Source organism: Cheilinus undulatus, linkage group 24 (assembly GCF_018320785.1).
Source record: "Cheilinus undulatus linkage group 24, ASM1832078v1, whole genome shotgun sequence".
NCBI classification, from domain to species: domain Eukaryota; kingdom Metazoa; phylum Chordata; class Actinopteri; order Labriformes; family Labridae; genus Cheilinus; species Cheilinus undulatus.
Window position 1 is genome coordinate 4,002,632 of NC_054888.1, and position 23,295 is coordinate 4,025,926.

The 23,295-nt window shown below is 39.2% G+C and overlaps 1 protein-coding gene across 2 annotated transcripts in view; it reads right to left on the bottom strand.

Moving 5' to 3' along the window:
- The window catches only part of pard3ba (par-3 family cell polarity regulator beta a), a 364,154-nt gene that overhangs the window by 204,843 nt on the left and 136,016 nt on the right, over positions 1–23,295 (bottom strand). For both annotated transcript variants that reach the window (XM_041781937.1, XM_041781936.1), the window contains 2 exons: positions 15,667–15,837; positions 13,691–13,777 (listed from right to left, as the gene is read on the bottom strand). In XM_041781937.1, coding sequence (XP_041637871.1) covers positions 13,691–13,777; positions 15,667–15,837 — 258 coding nt within the window. The remainder of the gene's footprint in view (positions 1–13,690; positions 13,778–15,666; positions 15,838–23,295) is intronic.

Sequence of the window (23,295 nt, forward strand, 5' to 3'; positions counted from 1 at the left end):
GACGTTGTCTGGATGGGAGCATATGTCTCTACTTTTCAGCATTGATAGTTCCTTTCCAGATGTTAGAGCTGCCCACGCCATAGGCACTAATGCAACCCCATACCATCAGAGATGCAGGCTTTAGAGCTGAGCCAGGAGAACAGGCTGGATGCTCCCTCTCCTCTTTAGTCCACAGGACACTGCATGAGTGGTTTAAAAAATAATTTCTTTTTTTTTAATAAGCTTTGGCCCAAAGTAGACAGTGGTGTTTCTGAATCCTGTTCACATACGGCTTTTTCTTGCATGATCCAGCTTTAACTATCATTTGTGGATGGCATGGTGAGTTGTGTTGACATACAATGATTTCTGGAAGTATTCCTGAGCCCTTCAAGTGATTTCCAGTACAGAATTGTGCCTGTTTTTAATTCAGTACTGTCTAAGGACTCAAAGATCACAGGCATCCAATGCTGACCTTCAGCCATGTCCCTTATGCACAGATTTCTCCAGATTCTCTGAATTTTCGACAATATTTTGCACTGTAGATGGTGGGACATTCAAAGTCTTCACAGTTTTACATTAAGTTTACATTGCAGTTTGTGAACCTCTGCAAATCTTTCCTTCTGAGAGAACCTTCCTCTCATAAATGCTCCCTTTATACCCAGTCATGTTACTGACCTGTTGTCAATTAACCTAATTAGCTGCAGAATTCTCCTGCAGCTGTTCTTTATTGGAACTATTTACCTTTCCAGCCTTTTGTTACCCTGTCCCTACTTTTTTCAGAGGGGATGCTGCCATTAAATGAGCTTAAATTGTTCATAAAACAGTAAAATGTCTTAACATCTGATATGTTATTTAAATGGTCTTTAGTGAATAAAATATGGGTTTATGAAATCTGCAAATCATTGCATTCTGTTTTTATTTACATTTTAAACAGCGCCCCGACTTTTTTGGAATTGGGGCTATTTTTTTTTTTTAGACAAAAGCCTGAAAAATTCAACCCTGCTTACAAAACCTCTGTCTTATCTGTAGATGTACCAGCTGGGATGAAGATTGTGGTTATTTATGCCACATTTATTCTGCAGTAATTCAACATCCAGATAAACATCAGCTGAGAGTCTCTCGACTTTTCTTGTAGAAGGAGCAATCGCTGTTAAGTCCAACATACATCCACTCAACAAAACAAGAAGGATTTAACATCCTTTTTGCAGTAGCAATGTCAAATTTGCCGCGGATCAATTATGATTCTCCTCAGATGGTGACAGGAGAACAGAAAGGAGCAGATTTAGAACAACTCTCTGTGGATTTTGGCTAGACATACAGACAGCAGGGGCGATGAACACCATCACAGAGTGGAGTTGATCATAATTGGGAGAGAAATTTGTCACCGGTACGGATAAAAACAGAACGTTTGTGTAACAGCATCACATTAAGAAGGAGGATGTCCTTACAGGGAGATGGTAATAGATTAGCTGTTAGCATCAGCAGCTGTTTATACAGATGTAACAGCCTGGGAAAGAAAGATCGCTATAGAACACTAAAAAATAAGCATTTACAGTCAAGCAGGAGGTTTTGGTGTTCTCTTGATCAATGTGACGACTTTAAAATATCTATCTGATGTCTGCAAAGAAATTGTCACTCTTGAATTGCACACACACTGGATGTCAACTTTCTACAGAGCCCCTGAGGTGACAGGAGCAGAAAAAGTTAAAGGTGTGCGGGAGAAACTGGTCCTTGAGCAGGAGGAAGTTTCTCGTGCAGTTAAGAAAATTTTGTAAACTCATAACAACAAACATGTATAACACCCTCTGGAGCACAACAGTCTTTATCCAGCACACAAAAGAGTTCCCCTTGCACACCTAAAACTTTCAGTTCTGCCCTAGGGGACTCTGTAGATTCATAGTTTGACAGCTGCATTTGTCTTTTGTGTGGGATTTTTCTTTTTTACATATGAAAAATTGCTTATTACTGTCGCTTTCAATTGATTGGACAACAATGTTAATGATGCCACATGTTAATAAGCAGAAGGGGTGGTAGTTTGTCTCGTCTCTTTCAGTGCAGTCTTGCATATGAAGACATCATCAACATCATTAAAGGTACAGCACATATGAATTTTCCGCTGAAATGTCTGTTTTTATAAAACAGAATAATGATTCTATGTTATGTATATTGAGAGACCAGGCTTTACTGCAGTAAAGTGATCCACTGTTTTGGTTTCATAGATGAATTTCACATCATGAGGAAGAAAAGCTGGTTAACGCTGCGAGCTACTCGCAAAGCATTCTTGGATAGCTGGAAGCATGAAACCAGGAAGGCAACATTTAACCGCTTTTCTCCATCATTACGTGAAATTCATCCTGATTTAATGACATACCGTAACATACAGTACATATTTGCCATTTAAATACCATGAATGCAATTTGTTGGACTTTAGTGTGTTTCTGTAATGATGGGCTCCATCCATCAATGCTTTAAAGAGATACTCCAACTTTTTGGCAAATTCGCCCATAATTCTTTGAGTCTTAGTAATAGGTTCGTTACCTTTAGTTGTCGGTGCAAGCTATTTTTAGATCAGCAGGGCTGAGATGCCAGCTGCTCTGCCAACTCCATGGAGTCTTATGGTAATTCCGGCTTTCCCTCATCAAACTCAGCAAATAAACAAACAACTCCAAAACGCTCTCGTGGACAAGCTGTGACCTGCACATTCACCAATTCACCAATTCAAATTCAGACAAATCTGTCAGAAAACAATGCATCTGTATCTATTCTGCCTCTCAGCTGTAGAAAGCAGGGACCCCAGGTTTGGCAGGGTGCAGAGAACACACTACCATGATTTGGTACCAGATTTAGGCAAGAAAACAAATGCTTGGATTTAAAGTAAAGACTAAAATGTGAGGACTTTTTTAATGGACTAAAACTACACTAAAATGTAAGAAGTTTTTGTCGACTAAAACTAGACTAAAACTAAAAAGATAGAAATGACTAAACTGTGACTAAAACTAAAATGAATTTCATTTCAAGACTTAAACTAAGACTAAAATTACAAATAACTGCCAAAATTAACACCGATCCAGCATCTCAGCTGGCAGCTGAGAGGAGAATCAGAAGAGGGGGGCGGGACTATCTTGCAAGCAGGGAGGGCCAACCAAACTTATGGGTGGAGCTAACTCCCAACGACATCATAAGGGGAAAATCTAATAACGGCTCATTTCAGCACACATTTTCTGAAAGGTGGAGAAAGAGAGGGGAGGAAGGAATGGATTTTTCTGGTAGTTGAGGGGATTGTGGACAAATTTTACCCAGAAAGCTCAGGTCTGTGGCACTACTTTGCAATGCAACTTTCAGCTATGTGCTCTTCCACCTAAACCTAACGTGTGTGCATTACTGATTAGGGCTGTAGGGATGTGGAGTAAGGATCTTTGGGTAGATTGGAGAAGGCATGAAGTTAATAGATGGAGAACTCGTTATGGATTATAAAGGAAAGAATTGAGAGTAAAATGGTTGATATCTCCAGGCACAGACGATTTTCCACTTCTCCACTAAGCTGTCTGAGAGCTTTTTAAAGTGAAATGAGATGTTAAGGAGCACTAAAGGACTCATTTTACATCACTGTGGCTGCAGGGAGAAGCTGCAGCTTAACCCAAGTGTGCTGAAAATGCATAAATGCTGACAGCCCTATTAACCATATCTCATCATAAATCCATGCATTAATTTGTGATCATTTATTGATAATTTGTGGATCCTTAACTTAAGAGATAACAAATCTATTAATTACCTTAAAGCAGTAATTTTAATGAACATATGTTCAGTCTAATATGGGTTAAATCCTGCCGTTATCTTTACTGATCCTTGTTCTATATTGCTGCATGTTTTAATGACGTCAGCGTCAGCAGCGGTTCACAGTCCACTTCAGATTGCTCACTATTGAAGAATGTGTGACCTCAGCCTAACTTAACCAGTAGGACACTGATCATCAACTGGCGGCCCAAAGCTTCCTGTCCGGCCCTCTAAAGATCATTAAATTCAGAAAAGGAGGAAATTAAGGTGTTTTGGTTTTAAGAGTATCCTTTGGCTTTAAATGTCTGCAGCTGTTAAATCCATCCCATAAACAATTCATACTGAAAATGTTTCACATTTGATCTGTTTTCACTGAAATCATAATTAGTAAATATTTTAAAAAAGGGTTAAGATTGGCAGAAGTGCTGCAAAATGACAGATAAAGTGGTTAAAAGTGGTTAAAAATGTGGCAAAAATTTGTAAAAGACGATAAAAAGGGGCTAAAGTATGAAAAATTGGTTACAAATGACAAAAAATAGTGCAAAAAAAAGTAATAAAAAGGGATAAAAAGTGGCCAAAAATAGAAGAAAAGATGCTAAATTGATAAAAGCGTGGCACCAAGGGGATAAAACATGCAGGAAAAGTGGTTTAAATGGGTAAAAGAATGGCAAAAATTGGGTTAAACAGGCAAAAAGGGGCAAAAAGTATCTATAAAAATTTACAAGAGCCAAAAATAGGTTAATAATGGTGCTAAATGACAATTGTTGAGGGCCCATTCTCTGGGATTTTCAGGAGCCCAGCCAATTCTGTGGGTACGCCTGCTGCATTATAGATAATAGGCATAGATCTCAGTGTTAATGACTAAAATGTCTTGAGTTTTGAAAGACAATAAAAATATAACTACAATAATATTTCAATCAGACTAAAATATTTATTTAATTTTTGTTTTTGTGAAAGTCTGGCCCCCAGAGTTTCTGTTGAGACTAAATCTGGCCTTTGTACAGATGTACTTGATGACCCTGCAGTAGGATTTGATAAGACTCCCCCTGTTTAATGAGGCAGAAGTTGAATATTGTAAACATCACCAAATCCTACTGTTATATTGACATGCTGTTTATTCTCCTGTTAAAACTGTTTCCAACTCTTTGCAGCTTCAAAAAGCAGGAGAATCTCTTCATGTGCACAATTGGAAACGCAGTAATTAAGATAATCCTGAGAGCAGTGACAGGCATGTTATCGAACGGCCATCCACACTACAAAGGACCCCCGCCCTGCTGATGGAGATAGGTGCTGCTGGAGGATGAAAGGAGCTTTTTCTACAGCGTGGTCAAAGAGATGGGAGCTACAGCTGTCACGCTAACACAAAAATAATCCTGAGTACAATAATAAAAGGTGTTTTAATATCTCCGTCATATCAAAGCTGTGAGTGGGGCGGACTCACAATGTCACAGAATCCCCGGGGTATCATTAGTACCTACCATACATGTTAATACGTCTCCACATCGTAGCTGTCAATCACTTTGAGCTCATATATGTGTGGCGTATGCGTGTGCACGCAAACTTCTGACAGCTCTTCTGATTTATGTGCAAGAAATCACATCACATCCCTCCGTTCATCCCTCCATCCTCCACATACAGGCGACTCGCCTCAGGCTTTTCAAGCAGCCTGGCAGACAGGCAGTCAGATATCTTAATCCCACAACAATAAGTAAACAGGGAGGGGGGGGATCCATCTATCCAGCCAGCCCCCAACCTACAGCTGCATACAATAGGCTGCTGAGAGGCTTAGCATTGCCTCACCCGGCTGTGTCACCAAAACGCACCCACATATCACACAGCTGAGGACGGAAAAAGAGGGAGAGACAACTGAACAGTATCTGTTTGTCCAGATCTTTACTATTCATCACTTTGTTATAAGTATGGTTGTTTGTTCTTGGATTAAAGAGTCTAAAAAAACAACCTCTTTTCATGAGAGCAAATGTTTTCATCAAAAATTTAGAGAAATTCATAGTGGCCTAAAATCTTTGTAGTAGTCCCAAATCTTCTCGTATGACTAAGTGAGAACAGGAGGGAGGGAAGACACAAAAGAACCAAGCTGTTGTCATCCAATTTTCCGGCAGCGTTTTTCAAAATGTTGTTAAAGCTCGCCAGAATTAAAAAGCGACTTTCCATCACGCATGTGGGATAGAAACCGCTTTGATAAAAAAATCAAATCTAGCAGGAAAGAAAAAGTATCAAACTGGTGGATATGGTGGAAATGTTCACAGTCCAGATGTTAACCTCTCTGCCAAAACAGAAACACAGGGCAGTATTCAGAACAGCACAGAACTTTCCGTTAATGCATAAATCTAAGGCTGCTGTAAAGATGGTGTGTCCTGATGAAGGTGTGTAATAAGCTACAGCCAGTATTATTCTGCTCTCTGTGTTTTCTATGGTTATTAACAAACCTCTTCACCCTTCCACACAAGCTCTACCTGTCAGGAAACTATTTCACTCCTTTACAGAGGCAGACAGTGATGTCTGTGAAGTCTGGACCTCGGTCATTATTAAAATGCTTTAAACACTGTAATCATTGAGCTCAATGCTTTTATTTACAGACTGTATGTGCTGTATAAGCGATCAGAGCTGCAGCTCCGTCTCTTTCTCCTCCTGTTCTCAGCGGGTGACATGGTCAGATGATGAGACACTACCCAAAATGCAGTGTGGACTAAAACATGACCTGGTTAGTTGATTTAAATTTTGATTTCAAATTTCTCAAATGCAGATATCAAGCGAGCTTTGATTTTTCAATATACATAAAAGAGAAATAAATATCCGTCCAATAAGGTGACTGTCTGACTGCAGAAGAAGTAGACAGGAAATGCACAGCAGTGAGAGACAAACAGAGAGGGAGATCTGCTAGTGGCAAAGCACTTATACAGAGAATTAAAATAGTGTTTTCTGATATTTTCACGGTTGTTATGCTCTAAAAGCAGAGACAACTCTGCACAAATGTGCAAGAAGGTGCAGAACTTTGATTGCTTGCTGCTGAAGTCAAGTCTCTGCTATGTGACAGCCACTACACTGCTGTTTATTCTCTGGTTGGCTAATGTGTTTTATTGAGTCTCTTTTGTGTCTCATAAAGATCCCAAGTCAACATTAGAGTCTGTAACAGAGAGAGGAGGAGAGAGATAGTGATGTTTCCTGGTCTCTATAGGTTTTCTTTACATCCCAACCTGGAGACTTCTGAATGTGAGCTTCACATCATTACACAAAGGTTAATGAAGATAAAAATGTCCTAAATAAGAGAAATGAGAGACAGAGAGTAGCGCCACATGCTTCTTCTGGATTATCAAGAATTATATTTAGGAAAACCAGTTCATGAATGGTCGGTAACTCTAACTCAGTGATACTCAACGTGTGGCTCTTAATTTTAAATTTTATTCCCCCAGAAAACCTTAAAGGGAAATTTTGTTTGTCCTTTTTCACAATTTTGTTCCACTTTTCACCTATTAGAGCTACCTTTTGCCATTAAATACTACCTGTTTCCTACTTTTGCCCATTTTTGGCACTTCTTTTACAACTTTTTTCCCCCAATTTTGCCACTTTTATCCAATTCTTTTCCCGTTTTTTGCCACTTTAATCCAATTTTTTTGTCTTTTTTATGCCACTTTTCACTGCTGAGATCGTGGCTCTTGCAAAGGTATTTTTCCACAGTTTGGCTCTGTGGTTGAGCAGGGCTGCTCTGACTTGAAGGCTGGAAATCAGAAATTACTTAATCAGTTTTTGGTGTCCATCTTTTGTTGTGTTTTTGAAAAAAGGTATCACTATTGTTTGATTTTTACTGGTATTGTTATGAAATTGAATATTATGTTACCATGGCAACTCTAAATGACAGCCATAGAGAACCATGTCTTAAGGAGGACTTTACACCCACTCTATCTCAGCTTACAAAATAAATGGTATTTTTCATTCTAGCTCAAGGTAAATGATTAAAAGAAATATTTCTTGTGTGTTTCAAAGCAGATAATGATGGAAATTCAGCTAGCTGGAAAGAATGAGACAATGGGGGACTATAAGGGGTTTGGGGAGTTTGTTTAAGCCGCCCTGCGGCGGCTGCGGCTCGGCTGTCCTGTGATGACAGAAGATGTCTGTGCAGATATAAAGTGAACTTTGAACTGGCTTTGATAGGATTTATTTGCAGGCTTGGATCCCAAAAACACACCCACACTGATGAGAATACGGCCCAGATGAGATGTAAATACCAAGCTGCACAGGTCACACATGTCGACCTGCCGCCCTCTTTTGTACACACATAATGACAAAGCATCGGCTCAGCGTCAGTCATGGTCCATCATGAAGCTGAAAAGGCAGATTTCACTAAAAGAACTATTTTTTCACCATCTGTCATGCTTGATATCTTCATCAGCCTCCTCACTGACTTCTCTGTAGCTTTTCTAGTGTCGATTGCATGTGAGTCCTTGAGTGACTTTGTGATTGATTCTAATTTTGCCCACCAGAAATTAAAGAGAGTGCTGCAGCAAAGACAGGAGGGTTTTAGGGTGTTAAATTAAGGCTTTTGTCAACAGCATCACAAACAGAAACAAAAAAAAACACAGTAGATTAAAATAAACAAAGGTTAAACATTCTGTGCAGGCAGATTTTTGCACACACGACCTGTCATGGAGGTGATCAAATCTATCGTGAATGAGCCAGTGTGCTCCATTACTGACCTCCATGGCCATCCAGGCTGGTCTGGAAGTTTCTGAGCCACAGAGGGCCACAGCTGCTGTTGTGATGTAGTGGATCCGCATGATTCTTTCTTTGTGCAGGTTTAAGGCACAGACTGTAGACACTGTCTCACAAACCATGGCTTTAATTTTAGATTGAAAAAATTGTTTGTTTTTCTGATTTATGCGCATATGTGTGCAGGTAACCACAAAGATAACAAGAAATACTTTAGGATAGGAAATAATCTCCTCTTTATATGCAGTTTACCTTATTACAGAAAGAGTGACAGCCTCCTGCAGAGTAAAAAATGATGCAGAGAGCATGCGGAAAGTGCACTGCAGTATTTATGAGATCACACAGCAAACTTTCCAGTGATCTGAGGTCTGACTTCATGAATGATGCTTAGCCTAAATCAGCGGTGTCAAACTCAATCACAGCTGGGGCCGGATTCTGAGTTTAGTCCTTACCTGAGAGACCAACAAGATCAACATGAAACCATAAACTGTAAACCTCATTTCCACCACTGATGAATTATGGGAACAAAATTTAGCACTGATGATAAATGATGTTGAGATCAATAACATTCAAAATGATTTTTAAAGGTTAAAAGGCTCAAAATCTGAGATTTAAAGTCAAAATGATGAAGGTCAAAACATGAAATACAATTTAAAACCATGAGTTAAAGGTATAAAAATGAGTTAAAATTTAATTTATGATTGTAAAAGTTCAAAATAAGGAATTAAAAATCAAGGCTAGAAGTTTAAAAGGTTTAAATATAAAATAAAAGTTGAAATCACAAGTTTAAAAGGTCAAAATTTGTTATAAAAGTCAAGACAAAATATGAAATACATTTTTCAATTTTGAGTCTAAAAGGTCAAATAAGGAATTAAAAGTCAAAGGTAGGAGTTCAAAGGTCAAAATATAAATTTAAATTGTGAAAAGATTAAAAATTCCAAAATCATGAATTTAATAGGTAAAATTATGAAACACTGAGTTCAAGAGATAAAAATATGAGATAAAATTCAAAAACTCACCAGTTTAGATGGTTGAAAAATGAAATAAAAATTGAAATCATGTATTTTAAAGTTCAAAATATGAATTCATATGTAAAACTGTGAATCTAAAAGGTCAAAATATGAAACAAAAAGTCAAAATTATGGGTTTATGTCATAATTGTGAGGTGCAAAATTGAATATATGAAATAAAAATTCAAATCAATTTCTTTCCCACATTCCTTACTTTTTATCTACATATTTTTTTTACCCTTTATGTTTAAGATTTTTCTGACTTAACAAGGATATTTTAAATCATCAAGGATACATTACAGTTACATTAAAGTATGATATGATCTTGTGAGCCGGTAATAACTGTGCCACAGGCTGAATTTGTTCCTTTGGCCTTGAGTTTGACACCCCTGGCCTAAATGAAGCCCACTGTATTATCATTATTAACATAGGAGTTAAACAGGTCAGAAGCTTCAGCTGCTGCACGTGTGGAGACAGTCCTCGCACACGGTGAGGAGGATGTGATCTTCACATCACAACCCCACGGTCGTCGGTGGAGGCAAATCTTGCCTCAAACTGGGCTTAAACTCATGTAGTGTGTAGTCAGCCTAAGTCAAGTTTCCTGCGCGTTTCTGTACACAGGAGGGCATGAAGCTGACCATGCATGGTCCCATACGTTTGAAATGTTGATAATGAAGAAAGGAGCACACTCAAAGTGACAAAAAAAGGCTCTATGAACATAACAGCTGTCACACAAAAACACTCTTTCTCTAAACGGCAAGAGCATTTACTCCTGTGCATTTGTTTCCTGTAATTTCCATAGAAAATGATCCCATTGCAGTCATTTTCTTACTACTGGACGGCTATTAAGTGGACCAATTCTAGGTCAATTTCATTGGTTTTGTTTAATTCGTACTTGTGTTTGCTTGCAGCAAAGGTTGAAAAGAAAAGAGGATAAAAAGATCCAAACCGAGGAAGCAGGGCCCAGATATCACTGAATAATCAGGGAGAGGAGCAAAGAGGAAAGCAGGAAGTGAACCCCAACAGAGAGACAGAGACAGGCATGCAGGGGGCTTCACATGAGCTTTATTGAACAGAGGAGAAACAGTGCAGGTGAGGCAGAGAAGCAAAGGTACATTCACGTTAGAAAACATGGAAATTAAAAAAAAAACGGGAAAGTCATACAAAACTTTTTTACACAGAGACAACACAGGAGAAAGCAAAAATAAATGTACAGAGTGGAAAACCCCAGAAATGAATCAGAGCCGCAGCTAATTAGTGAGTTTAAATAAATGTGACAGAAAGGAAGCAGTGAAGAATTTAGTGCTGGGTGATATTTGAGAAAGTTCATTTGGTGTGAGTTAGTGATGTTGGCAGAGGGAAAAAAAGCTTTCAGCCAGATTAATCTGCTTTAGCAGTATCAATCACTAAAACGGACTCTATTTACTCTTTAAGGATTTGTAGCAGAGGAGGAAAAGCAACATTTTCACTGTCATTTTATTAAAGATATGATCTAAACGGATGGGGTTTAAACTGACAGCAAGCATGCAAACCATCATATGACTGCAGAAAAGTCCTTTTGGCACATTTTTAATGAATACTTTCCTTCAAGTTCTTTGTTTTATCACCATTTTATCACTTTAATGTGAAAAAATACTGACAAGGTTTAAGTTTTCCTTCATTAAGGTCAGCAAACAAAGACATTTTTGCAAAGATTACCATTTTCTGCACTTGCTTAAGTCGGTTTCCTTTTATTCAATTAAATTACTAGATTCATAAAATAAGCATTGAAATGACTGCAAGGCTTAGATTATGTTATAAATTTGTTAAACATATGAAAACCTAAAAAATTTTACTCTCAATTAAAACATTCCTCCCTCGATTGTTCTGATTTATGATTAGAAATATTTTATTTGAAACATCTGATGGAGAGAAATTATAAAAATTACATTCTTGGCATCAGTTTTAATCATTCTATTCCATAATTAATATTTTTATTTTAAGCACTTTATAATTATATGTCTGATTGTTTCACTTTAAAAGAGCTGATAGAGCCTAATAATCATTTAAACTGGTACAAAATAACTGCAAATTATAATATTTTGGCAGAAATGACCCTAATGCAGTAATTTGCATTGAGTTTATTTTGTACTCCAACCTTTCAAACTGTATCATTAAACATTTGTTTTCTACATACCTGCAGGAGCTAAAAACTCTAAATATGTTTCAATATTTGATCATTTTCAGATTTTATCTTCTGACATTTGTTTTAAAAATTTTGTTGTACTGACATTTGAAATGTTTAAATTTAAAACAGCTTACAGAGCCAAATAGATCTGTTAGTTGGTTTAAATGATGCAAACACAGATAATTTGTAGAAATCACCCAAATCCACTTCCTAATATTTTATTGAGCTTGGCTTTCAAATAACTAGCAGAAGCAAAATAATGTTGTACACTTATTAAAATATATGCAAACCATTATTCTTTCAAATTTCAACATTGGTGACCTTTTAAGTCTGCTTTTCTCCAGATAATTATTTTTATCTTAGTTGTGTTTATTCAGATGATTGAAATTATGTTTTTTAAACACCTGCAGTAGCTGCAAAATTATTTAAAGCGCTAAAACTAGGCAAAGCATTATATCTTTTTAGAAATTACATTTTATGGATCATATTTTTGATAACCATTTAAAGCTTGAAAAATACATTTTTAACTTTCAAACAGCTGCCAGAGTTACAGAACTCCAACTTTATTAAAACACTAATTCATTGTTGCAGAAATTCCCTGCAGGGCACTCAAATGCTTAGAAATGTTTCCCTTGGTTTATTTTAATTAACACTTTGATTTCATCAATAAAAATGTTCCTAAAACAGCTGCAAGAGAAAAGAGCATGCTTTATATGTCTTGAAATGTGTCTAAACAAAGATACTATTGTAGAAATAAGCTTGTAAAACTCATCTTAATTCATATTTTAGGGGAGTTTATGCTTTAACATTTTTTTTGTACTATTACTACTACTACTACTTATCCTTACTGATGCTGTGTTGAATATTTTACCTGATTACTGTTTTATACTTCATCTTTGAAAGCAAAATGTTGCTTGTAACATTTTCAAATGATTGCAAAATGACAAATATCTGCAGAAATGACCATTCTGACTGAATTAAACTTTGCTCTATGTGATTATTCTGACATTTTATTATTAAAAAATGTCTTTGACATGGTTGTGGAAGCTAAATAATGCTCTTTATCTCTATAAATGTATGCAAAAGGCTTTCAGTATAAAAATGACTACTGTACTTTTGTTTTATATATGAAAGAGTTAAAAATGCTCTAATCTGAAGTGAAGTTGTCTTTGAAATTCGAGGTATGCATTCACAGCCTTGGTCAGAATCCCCCTGAAAACTGGAGCTGATGCTGTTTCATTAGCGCTCTGTTGTGAGCATAGTTGTGTGTGTGTGCGTCTAAATATCTGTGTGAGTTTCTGTTGGGACTAGGCGAGTGTATTCTGATGTGTGAGGGAGGGTCACCGTACATCTGCCCCGCCATTGCACGGATGTTTTCTGTGTATGTTTTGGGGTTACCCGTGTGAATTGTGTCCAGTGTGCGGCTGCGTGCGTGTCTGGACCTGCGGCTGTGAGCGTCAATGTACGTGTTGTTGACAGTGGTGTGTCTGTGCATGTCTGCGAGTGTTTGGCTGCGTGTGTGTCCATGAGTGTATTCGTAGTTTCCCTCTGTGTGTGTGTCGAAGCTGCTCACTGTGTGGCTGCGTGAATCAAACCCAAACTCATACCTGGATGTTGGTCTGTGCACCTCTTTCTCATCATCACTGAACTCAGCATCTCTCTGCACGAACCCAAACCTGTACTCACTCTGCCGCTCTCTCTGGTTGAACCCGCTCTGCCCCTCCCTCTGGTTGAACCCACTCTGCCCCTCCCTCTGGTTGAACCCGCTCTGCCCCTCCCTCTGGTTAAACCCGCTCTGCCCCTCCCTCTGGTTGAAGCCGCTCTGCCCCTCCCTCTGGTTGAACCCGCTCTGCCCGTCCCTCTGGTTGAACCCGTATGTGTATCTGGTGTGCGTCTCCCCTGGCCTGTGCGTGTGTCGCTGCCTGTGGCCGTGGGGCAGCGGCTCAGACGCTCGCCTCCTCAAAGTGGGGAGGAGGGAGGAGGAGCGGAGAGGGGGCGGTGGCTGATGCTGAAAGGAGGCGTCGCCCGTCCGTACCTGATTGCTGGAGGATGTTGGGGTGTAGGGTTGATGCATGTCAGGTCCATTTGTGGCAGCTGTTGGTGCAGGGTTGGCACCTCCAATCTAAAATAGCAATTAAAACATTTGTTAAGTTTTGCATGTCAAACTACATTACTAATCTTTGCTGCAATAACGGCACTTTGAAGAGGAAAAATCAGCCTAACTTATCACTGTAGTCCATTTAAAAAAAACTGTGAAGATCATGAAGCGTTTCACTGACATGATAATGTAGAGCAGTGTTACTCAACCCTATGAAACCACAAAGCCAAACTGTTGAAAAATACTTCACAACAGCCACAATCCCCAATAGGGTTGAAGTGGCAATAAAAATAACTTGAAGTTGGAGAAAAATGGTCAAAAAGTGGCAACAAAGTGGCAAAAATGAAAAAGGGCAAAAAAATGGCATTGAATGGCAAAAATTGGGTGAAAAGTGGCAAAATTTAGGAGTAAAGTGGAAAAAATGGGTGAAAAGTGACAACAAAATTGAGTTAAAGGTGGCAAAAAGGGTAAAAATGGCAAATAAATAGAAAACAAGTGACTAAAATGAGCAAAAGGAGCAAAAAGGGTGGCAAAAAATGGGTGAAAATTGCAAAAATAGGCATAAAGTGGCATCAATTGGGTGGGAAGTGGCAAAAGTTTGGTGCAAAGTGGCAAAAAGGGGTGAAAAATGACAACGAAATGAGTTAGAGGTGGCAAAAATGGTCAATACATATACGATAGCACATAGCACATAGCAAAAGGGGAGAGAAAAGTGATTAAAATGAGCAAAAAGCAGCAAAAAGGGTGGCAAAATGGGTGAGAAGTGACAAAAAAAGAGTTACAGGTGACAAAAACGGTCAAAAAGCAGTGAATACCTGGTAAAAAATGAGTGAATAGAGACTAAAATGGGCAATAAGGTTGCAAAAATGGGCAAAAGCAGCAAAGATTGGAAACAGTGGCATTTTATGGTAAAAGGCAGCTAAAACGGCAAAAAATCCACAAAAGGGGGAAAAAATGCAAATTGCAAAAGGCAGGACGAAAGTGGCAAAAAACTGGCAAAAAGTGGCAAACATAGATTAAAAGTGGAAACAAAATGAAGAAAGGGGCAAAAAATGTAAATACGGTCAATGGAAATATACAGACAAACATAAAAGGTCGAATTAAAGCCTGCTGTATAAGTGTGGGAAACAAACTGATCAATGTGATCTGCAATGGATAATTTCTGACATCCAAGTTTCCCTTTTTAAGGTTTTCTGGGAAATAGTATTTTAAATTAAGACATGATAGAGCCACAAATTATCACAAAAGAGCCACATATGGCTCCAGAGCCATGCATTGAGTAACACTGATGTAGAGACACATGTAGGTCAGCTGCTTACAGTCTGAACAGTAGACATCCTTTCCATCAGCATAGATCCCAATAGAGACTGACGCGTCACTGATTCTGCTGTCGTATTTCTGCCAAACATTTTTGAACAATCTTTGAACAGATCAGACTCTGCAGAATGCTTCATAATGCATAAATAATTCCCAAATGTCTTCATGACACCAAATTCATCCAAACAAACCCAGTGAGTCTAAAAATTTAACAGGATGCCCCACATTCAGAAGATTAAGAGTGACTGCTTTTATAGATTTATTTAAAGGTTTCTTACATGAGACTTTAACACTGCACTGTTCTTGTACGTTGGAATATTCTACCATTGGACTTTTGCAGGGTGTGAAAACATACATGAATCATGATGTCAATGCACTGAAATAAAACCTCTCTGTCTTTTCCATGATCTAAAGGACATTTGAGCATCTCCATGACCCCAAAATGTCGCTGACTTCTGTTAATGTTGTTTCTACATTTTGAAGGGGAGTGATTTACACTCCATGATCAAACATGCAGAACATGATGAAAAAAAAGATGTTCACTGAAACATGGAGCTTCTCCTGTTGAGATGTTTAAAATGCAAACTCTTTAATACCTGTTGTGCCTGTCGAGGGGCTCGGAGCACAACGAGCTGGATGGTTCCTCTGGAGTTTCCCTCTGATGACATGGAGCGCCTCAGCGTCTCCATGGCAGCGTGGTTGGAGCGTCCGAGGAGCGACTCGCCGTTAACTGCAATCATCTGGTCGTTCACGTTCAAGCGGCCGTCCTGTGGAGAGACAATAACAGTAAAGTTATTGTTATTTGATTTAAGCCTTTTTGGAGTTCTTCTACTGGAAGAACAGAGGTTTTAAAAACTAGAGTATTCTCAGTTCTATTTTCACTTTTTAGGATTTCCACAAATCTGCAGCAAATGCATACTAAATGCCTGAGTTCAACTGCCACTCATATTGCTTTTCTTTCTTAAATGACTTTAATATAGGTACAAACAGAAAAGTTGATAATAACTACAAAAATACCAGGATAACCTAAGGAAATTGTAACCCAAAAGTCAACATTTCTTCTTTAATTTGAACAATTGGACCAGAAAAACTGGTGATGTGATCTCGCTTCTCTGTGAGATATAACTGCTTATTGGGGGTAAAAATCAGGAAGATATTCGAAAATGATTGTTATGTCCTCTTTATGTGCAGCCTGCCATTTAAGATAGTCGTTTATTGTTGTTGCATTGTAGAAAAACACACTGGCTGTAGGTGTCATGCTGCTCTGCATCCTTCTCCTTTCAGTCTCCGAGTCTCCATCAGGAAAGATGTGAACTCCGTGGGCACGCTGTCAGTTCTGGTGTAAGTGCAGGGCTTTGTTTTGCTGCTAATGATGGAGCGCCAGGCTGCTGCATTCGTCCGCGCCCCCCCCCCCCCCCATGCTACCTCAATAGGCAGCATTCAGTAGTCTCTGTTGATAAGGCAGTGTTCCGTTGCAGTTACTGGCAGTTGTTGTTAGCTTTCAAGCTAGCCAGGAGTTGTAGTTGAGACTGAGGTCTTCTTTTCACCTTTTTGGGGGTTTTCTTGATGGAAATTTCCCGTTCTTTCTCTCAGAGGTGTCCTGGACATCCATCTTCTTTGTTTTCACAGGTTTCAAAATATGTTGTCAACTTAATTGTGAAAAACACTACAAGTCCAAGATATAACTCAGGCACATTAGGCACATTAAAACTACTGCACTACCTGCTGAAAACTACTGAAGAACTGTGAAAGTACTGTGGTGGGTAATGAAGTTCAAGAGTGGTTTCTGTGGTCATGTGATTTGCATAAATCTCTCAAGCATGGAATAAACACAAGACCCACTGACCTTTGACCTATGAGCTCCAAATTCTAATCAGTTTATCCTTGAGTCAGTGTGGACATGTGTGCAGAATTTACAGAAATCACTCAAAGCGTTGGATATTGATCCCAAGAACAATCCCAACAACACGCACAACCCAGATGAACAGAGGGCCTCTGCCTTGTTGTTGCTAACACTATGGTTGTCAGAAGTTGTTTTTTATATACCTTTTGATACCATGTGCTTCAAAACCATACAATATCCATAATTTTTGCATTTGGTAGTGCCAAAGTTTTGAAGAAAAACAGTACAAGAGAGCAAGCGTTGATATCCAGTTGTTAAAACAGAGCAGTTAAACAAAGAGAGGATGTAATTTGCTGATTCTTTCACTGCTTTTACACTATAAAGCAGTGGTTCTAAACTGGTGGGTCACAGCCCAAAAGTGTGTGCGTTTATCTAGGAGGTACAGACATTGTCAGCAATAAAGGTCTATTACTCTGGACAAGGAGTCATTGCTGGTTGTTTACCTAGATTTTGACTCGTTTATCCTGTATCTAGGACAAAAATACCTTGAGGAAAGCTGGATTTCCCACAATAATTTCTTCATTTCTCAAGATTTATTAAAAACAACAAAAAATCCATATACACTGGGACAGTAAAAAGGGTGAAAGAACAAGCTTGCATGCATGTCCTCACAAAAGTTTTTCCAGCCTCTTATTCATTCATGTTTTGTTTGAAATAGGGTCCAGAAATAAATGAATTTAAATGGCTGAAAAATGTGGAAATTCGAGGCATAATTCCACATTAAGGAGGTGGTGGAGGGTCATATGGCTAGACCAGTTGAGAATCTCTAAAGAATTTGTAAAAAAAAAAAAAAACACCAACACCTCTGCACAAACATGAAGGAGGTTTAAGGATTTTGCTCGACTGATGCTGAGGACGCGCCCCTTTCTGTGCTTCATGCATGTCTCCCCAATCCGTCCTCGTTCAAAGCATCTATTGTCACAGCCTCTATCGTCATGGCCTCTACGGTCACAGCCTTTATCGACACAGCCCCCATTGTGATAGCCTCTATCCTCATAGCGTCTATCATCACAGCCTCTATTGTGATAGCCTCTATCCTCATAGCGTCTATCATAACAGCCTCTATTGCGATAGCCTCTATCCTCATTGCCTTTATCCTCATAGTCTCTATTGTCATAGCCTCTATTGTCACAGCATCTATCGTCATAGCCTCTATCGTCACAGCCTCTATCGTCACAGCATCTATCGTCACAGCCTCTGTTGTCATAGCCTCTATCCTCAAAGTCTCTATCCTCATAGCCTCTAACATCACAGCCTCTATCGTCATAACCTCCATTGTCACAGCCTCTATCGTTATAGCCTCTATCATCACAGCCTCTATTGTCACAGCCTCGATCGATATAGCCTCTATCCTTATAGTCTTTATCGTCATAGCCTCTATCCTCATAGTCTCTATCGTCATAGCCTCTATCATCACAACCTCTATCGTCATAGCTTCTGTTGTTACAGTCTCTATCGTCTTAGCCTCTATCGTCATAGCTTCTATTGTCATAGCCTCTATCGTCACAGCCTCTATCGTCACAGCCTCTATCGTCACAGCCTCTATCGTCATAGCCTCTATCCTAATAGTCTCTATGGTCACAGCATCTAATGTCATAGCCTTATTGTCACAGTCTCTATCATCACAGCTTCTATGGTCACAGCCTCTATGGTCACAGTCTCTATCGTCATAGCCTCTATCGTCACAGCCTCTGTCGTCATAGCCTCTATTGTCACAGTCTCTACTGTCACAGCCTCTATCGTCATAGCGTCTGTCGTCACAGTCTCTGTCGTCATTGCCTCTATCGTCACAGTCTCTATCGTCATAGCCTCTATCGCCATAGCCTCTATTGTCACAGCCTCTATCGTCATGTTTCATGCAAAAATGTTTTATAAAGTCTGTTTGCATCTCATACAGGTGCAGGCATTAGCGTTAGTGTCTGTTACAGTCAGTCAGAGAACAGAGGGGAGAGACAGGGATGTCTCGTGGTCCATAAAGGTGAATCTCTTCTGACACGCCTCCTGGATTATTAATGCTAAGTGTTTGATTTAGGTAGGCTCTATACATTTTATTAGGAAAATCTAGTTTATCTTGCCTTTGAACAGTTTCTGTTTTTATGTTTACAGTTCAGGGAACCTTTCTCATGCTTATGTTATATTTAGCCTAAATTCATCAGTTTAGGGTGTCTAGGGCACCATCATTATGAAAATGTCAAATTCTGATATTGTCAAGAGGGTCTGGCGGCAGCCCTCGAGCAAACCTCTACGCTGGGGCGTTCGGCTGGAGACCTCTACGCTGGGGTGAAACCTCTTCGCTGGGGCGTGACGTACATTGTCCAAGCCTACGCTGGGGCGTGCAGCATGTTAGCTGTTGTTAGCATGACCTAGCTGTTGTTAGCATGACCTAGCTGTTGTTAGCATGACTACACTGCTGTGCTTATGACACATTAGCATAGCCCCAGCGTACCGGGCTATATTTGAGCATGCAGCAGCACACCCCGACCCCTATGCTGGACCGTGCAGTAGCAGATGCCAACCCATACGCTATTAAAACCTGACTGGTTCGGTTTAGGTGTTTAAATCCAACTGGTTAGATTTAGGCATTAAAATCCGACTGGTTAGGTTTAGGCATTAAAATCCGACTGGTTAGATTTAGGCATTAAAACCCGACTGATAAGATTTAGGGTCAGCCTGTCGGCAAGCGGATAGAGCTGAAATTTCATCACCGGCACTATACGTCACGCCCCAGCGTAGAGCTCCATGGCTTCGGCAATGTCACGCCCCAGCACAGAGGTTTCGCCCCACTGTGGAGGTCTCCAGCCGAACGCCCCAGCATAGAGGTTTGCTCGAGGGCTGCAGCCAGATTCCTCTTGATATTGTGCAAGTCTATTTGGCAAAACTGTCAAACCCACAAAGGTAGTAGAATAATAAAGTACAATTGGATGTTGACTGCTGCTGTATTTTTTTCACTGATAGGCTCTATTATTTTCTTTGATTATTTTTAATGATCAGTGTGTCTGTTACTTGTTTGTGTGTTGAGTTTTTCTTATTCTGAGGCCTGAGGGAGCAGCTACAAATACTTTCTATGTCTGCTGAAAAAGCAGAAGTTACTTTTTTCATTCTCCATACGTTTTAACTTTGTTGACTTATTTATGTGTTTCCATGCTGATTGTACATGAGAAATTAAAGAAATAAAAAGGTACACAGAAGAGATATAAAATAATTTGGTGGGTGTGATAAAAACTAGTACATGGCTTATTTGGAAAACAGCCAACAATAGAAATGTAGGGATAAAAACCGACAAAACCTAAATAAGAAGCTACATAAATATCTGAATGAGAGAAAATACATTTTAAAACATGCATAGTGCCAAATGAAGGAATGACGGTGTAAGGATGAAAATACTGGTCCTTCTCCTCTCGTCTCGTTTTCCTTGTACCTCTCCTTTGGTTTGGTATTTCTAACACTAATTGATTTACAAAGTCTTAATTACCCTGTTTTCACATTTGCTTGGCATTTATTCTCGTCTGAAGATAACAGGTCTTTTTTAATCTTCTGTCACTCGTGCTACTGTCTTAAAAATATTGAAGTGCATTAAAATGCCAGGGCGAAAACAAAAGAGGAGCACAGTGCAAAAATGCCCCAGTAAATAAGACATGCAAGACTGGTCAGTAATAAAGCTTTAAGAGAGGAGAACAGAGATGAAGAGGAATAGAGAGAGCTGGGAACTGTTTGTGTGTGCGAGAAAGTGAAGAAGAAAATGAAAGAAGGGGGAAGGCAAGAAAATTGTAGAGTTAGCAATCTGGCGAGAGTGGGAGAGCCATGATAAATACATAGAGCAGCTAATGGAATAGCCTCCGTGGGCCCTAAATCACTTCTAAGTGTTTTAAATAGCAGCCTCTCATACAGAGGCAACAGTGAATATAGTGCCCTGGAGGGAGAGAGGGGGAGGAGGAGGAGGAGGGAGGGCCGATGGGTGAGTGAGCAAAAGAAGAGAGAGGATCAAATGAGTAGAGCGATGCAGAGGGCAATTTTTTAAAAGAACAATAAAGATAAAGACACTTAAAGATGAGCTGAAATCTGTCTTTGTGTGTATGTGGAGTCATGATCGCTCCATTATGGTCAGTCGTGACCTTTGACCCCATCTCATTAACAAGGCACCGCCCAGGCTGACCTTTGGGATGACAACATGGACACAAACATCCAGGAGGGACTGCAGAGGACTACCACTGTTGTCCAAGATTTGGCTTTTCAGATCCACAATCTGCTCCTTTATTTTTCAAACTCCTACAAAACTCCTACTCAAATGATCAGAATCTCGGTGGAAAGTTTTTCTTTTTCTCCAAAGTTTGATTCAAGAATGAAACTTTCATCTGTATTAGATTATTACACATAGAGTGAAATATTTCCACCTTTTTTCTGTTTAAATCTTGATGATTTTGGTTTACAGCTCATGAAAATCAAAAATTTGGTATCACAAAGTATTTCTTTTTTTTTCTAAAAATGATATTAATACAAATATGTTGAAATGTCAAAAGTATGTTGATTTATGCACTCATTACTTAGGCTTTTGCATGAATTACTGAAGGAATGCAGCGTGGTATGGAGTCGATCAGTCTGTGGCACTGCTAGGGTGTAATGAAACTCAGGTATGTTTGATAGCAGCTTTAGCTAGTCTGCCTTGTCAGCTCTGCCGTCTCATCATCCTCTGGATGGTGCGCTAGAGCTGCTCAAATACGGCAAAAATCCTAATCACAATTACTTAGATTGATACTGATTGGATGTAGTCACAGCTTTGTTACATTAAGTCTTGAAATGTGTTGGTTTTATAAATCCTGTAAGGACTAATTCTACAAAGGAAATCTACTGACCTCAGGAAAAGCATCTTATTTACATTTAAAAACAGGAGCATTAGAAATAAACATACTGCATGCTCTGCAATAGTCAGAGAGAGAGGGACAGAGTGATGTCTTAGATGAACAAATATCACCTTAACCCAATGACTTGAAAATTAAAACAGCCTGTGCAAACAGTGTTTGTGATTTACGACTGTTTTGTTTTGTTTTGCTTTTTTGAAGAAAGTTTGACAGGGACGTGAAGAAAGGTCTGCAACAGCCCCTGGAACAACTTCAGAATAAATTGATAGAATTTTCATAATGAATTATGCATGTTGATGACTCAGTATACACTAAGTATTGTTTTTTAGGCTGTCAAATAGCAACAGATTTATACGATGTCTGACCTGACACCGGGGTTATTTCACCTGACCTGGTATCAGTAAGCGACATTAACTATACAGAGCCCAGTGAGGAGGGGGAGAGAGAGGTTCATAGCGGTTCATAGCCCCTACAGTCATTCCTCTGCATGTCCGTCTACTATCTGAATAGTAGGACTTTAGGCTAAAATGTGCCCAGGCACAGTATGGGTGGCCTAGTGTGTGTGTGTACGCCCATAGAATCTTACCAGGGAAATATGGACAGCAGGCTGTAGATGGTGATTCTGCTGTTCATCTCTATATTACTGTGCATGTATTTAGTAAACTGAAATATTTCATTCACTGTTCAGTAAAAATATGGACATTTAACCTGTCACTGGGAGCATTTGCTGTGTTTTAAAGGACTATTTTCCACACATTTTCACCACGTAGCTCACAAACCTCTCCTGGAGTAATACAGCTGATATATACCAGGAGATAAATTTAATGTGAAACTTCTATCTAAGTCTTATACTGTGCCTGATGTTTTTTAAGAATAGAAGACCTTTGTGTTCATTTGACACTATATATTTGTAACTGAACACAGCTGACCAATCAGAGAGCCCTCTCTCATAGCAACCGTTGCTGGGCTACTTCTGGTTAGACAAACTTAAACATGAGCCAAGTCTTTTAAGAGCATCAGGGTGGAATTTTGCTGTGATTTTATCATTTCACTGAGGCCAAGTTTATTATAACAATCATAACAACAGAAAATAAATGCAAAATAGTAAAACTGTAGGTATTCATGTGTTACAAATGGGAAGAAGCCTAGTGTTTTTCCTGACTGTTGCTCGTACATCTCCACAGCACGGTAACAGAAGTGTGATAAAGCAGACAAAAGCAGGTCTAATGTGAGTCTTGTCAGCTGAGGATTTGTCTACTTTTAGGGGGCAGCCATAGACACATGCCTTCTTAAAATTCGAGGATTTCATGAAATATTGATGCTTGTGCCAAAATCAGCGGATGCCTGTGATACTCCCTATTAATATCTCCACTCTCCATGTAAGCTGTAGCAGCACGCTACATGTAATTTTAATTTGTTTTCTTTAGCACTCTCTTTGATACGATCATTCGACAGGATCAGGGATA